The following is a 2,026-nucleotide window of genomic DNA, read 5'->3' as shown; positions in this document are numbered from 1 at the left end:
TGGACGTATAAACACCTGCATTTTATTTCATTTTTATATTCTGTTTAAAGTAACGGTTTATGATTAAAAATGTCTCGAGACCTTTACTGGTTGATGATTTTCTTTATTTAGACCCCGCTGATTTTTATTTCCTATCACAGACTCTGCATCAAACTGACCTTATCAATGCGTTTGTTTTTTTTTCGCAACATGTCTTTCCTCCCACAATGTTTACATTTCATCACTGTTGCACTTTAGGGAATGGAAATGTAATGGGAGCCATAAAAAAACTAAGTACAAAGTGACAATAAAGACCGGTTCAGAGAAAACACACATTTTTAGACGGAAAACTTCAAGAGATCAATTGTTTTGGATGTAAACGTCTCTCTGAAACACCGAATGAGTGAAAATCTAGAAAAGTTTTTCTACTTCATCTCTAAGGTCCATTTTGGTGCTCAGCTTTCCTTTATCTCCACCTTACAGAATCACAGCTGCAGAGCTTTCTTTTAATTTCACTATTTTGAATAAAAATCTGAATTTTACTGTTAAAAAAAAATGATGCTGCAAAAACTCCCATCATGCATTGCTCTTCATAACTCTTTCCTTTGCTGTAGGTCCAAACAATTCCCTGAAAATGTCTTGGTTCATCCAAAAACATGGAGGTCAGAATGAACAGGAAACACCATCTAAGGTCACATGTCTCCTGTTTCGCTCCAACTAAAGCGGTTTAGTGCACTGGAAAAAAAAATTCCTTAAATTAAGCGTATTTACCCTTAATGTGAGTAGGTAAATGAGATAATTTGCCAATGGGATGAGTATTTTCACTCTTAGAATAAGATAATTAGATAATATGCACTTGAAATAAGATAATGCAATTGTGTTTTCTTATTTTAAGTGTAAATTGTCTTGTTCCGTTGGCAAAATGTCTCTTTTACCTCCTTAATCCAAGAACAAATGCACTTATTTTAAGAATGACTTATCTAGATTTCGATTCAGACTTTGAAGACTTCGTTTTATGCCAAAAGGATCCAATTGTGATCGGGATTCCCAAAGAGTTTTCAGGATAAAAGCTCCTTTCATTTGGAACCAGCTCTGTTTTATTTTTGTGACTTTTTATTTAAACTGATTCTTGTTTCCTAATGTCATAATCATTTTAATCATTTAAAAAAAAGATACAAAGTTTTGCATTCCTATTCATTCCCACTTTAGCTGGATGCCCCTAAATAAAACTGAAACCAGACCAAGGAACCCAGCAGACGGGTGAAGGTTCTGGTCAGGATAAGGCAGGGTTAAGTTTGAATCGATCCATCAACTGATCATAGAGACAGGATGGACCACCGGCAGACCTGCCGAGAACCAGAGGTCCACCTGGACTGACCTGGGAACTCTGTTGGATGTAGACTCACCAACATCTGACCTTTATTAACCAACAACAGGAAGAAAACTAGAGGCTACACCTGAGACCGGGGTGGAACGGCCGTTCAGGGGTCGGCAACCCGCGGCTCCGGAGCCACATGCGGATCTTTTGTAATGGTTTCTGCACTGATTCTGGCCTGATCACTCAGTCCATACACCTGCTCTGCTCCTCCCGTCCGCAATCAGCTCTTATCGGAGTCACCTGTTTTCAGCAGTTTATAAACCCGATCAGATCGGTCCTCTGTGCCAGATTATCTCGAGCCAACCCGCTACGAATAGTCCAGCATCTAAAAGATTACCTGATTGTCTACCTGTTTCTGACCCGATCTGCCTCCTGATACCGAGCCTCTCTCTCTTCTCTGCCTCTAGATCCCCGCATCTCTGAGTCATTCTGATCGGCCTGCCTGCTCCCCTCTCTCTGGATCACAGACTCGGAAAAGCTCCGCCCAACTGGATCAAAAACTGGTAAANCAGGTAAGACCCACTGAGGAAAAAATTAAAGCCGTTTTGGACTGGCCAAAGCCAGAGACTCGCAAGCAGCTCCAACGTTTCCTGGGTTTCGCCAACTTCTACAGAAGGTTTATCCGCAACTACAGTCAAACAGCTCTTCCTCTGACTGCTCTGATCTCTT

At 40.7% G+C, this 2,026-nt stretch overlaps 1 protein-coding gene across 1 annotated transcript in view; it reads right to left on the bottom strand.

The window, feature by feature from the left end:
- The window catches only part of LOC107095509 (hormone-sensitive lipase-like), a 10,051-nt gene extending 8,266 nt beyond the window's left edge, over positions 1-1,785 (bottom strand). The window contains exon 1 of the mRNA XM_015391640.1: positions 1,707-1,785. Within this exon, the coding sequence (XP_015247126.1) occupies positions 1,707-1,785 (79 nt within the window). The remainder of the gene's footprint in view (positions 1-1,706) is intronic.
- Positions 1,786-2,026: the final 241 nt, after the last annotated feature.

This window comes from Cyprinodon variegatus, unplaced genomic scaffold (genome assembly GCF_000732505.1).
Source record: "Cyprinodon variegatus isolate N-32 unplaced genomic scaffold, C_variegatus-1.0 Scaffold553, whole genome shotgun sequence".
Taxonomy (NCBI): domain Eukaryota; kingdom Metazoa; phylum Chordata; class Actinopteri; order Cyprinodontiformes; family Cyprinodontidae; genus Cyprinodon; species Cyprinodon variegatus.
This window is presented reverse-complemented; position numbering and strand designations above follow the sequence as displayed.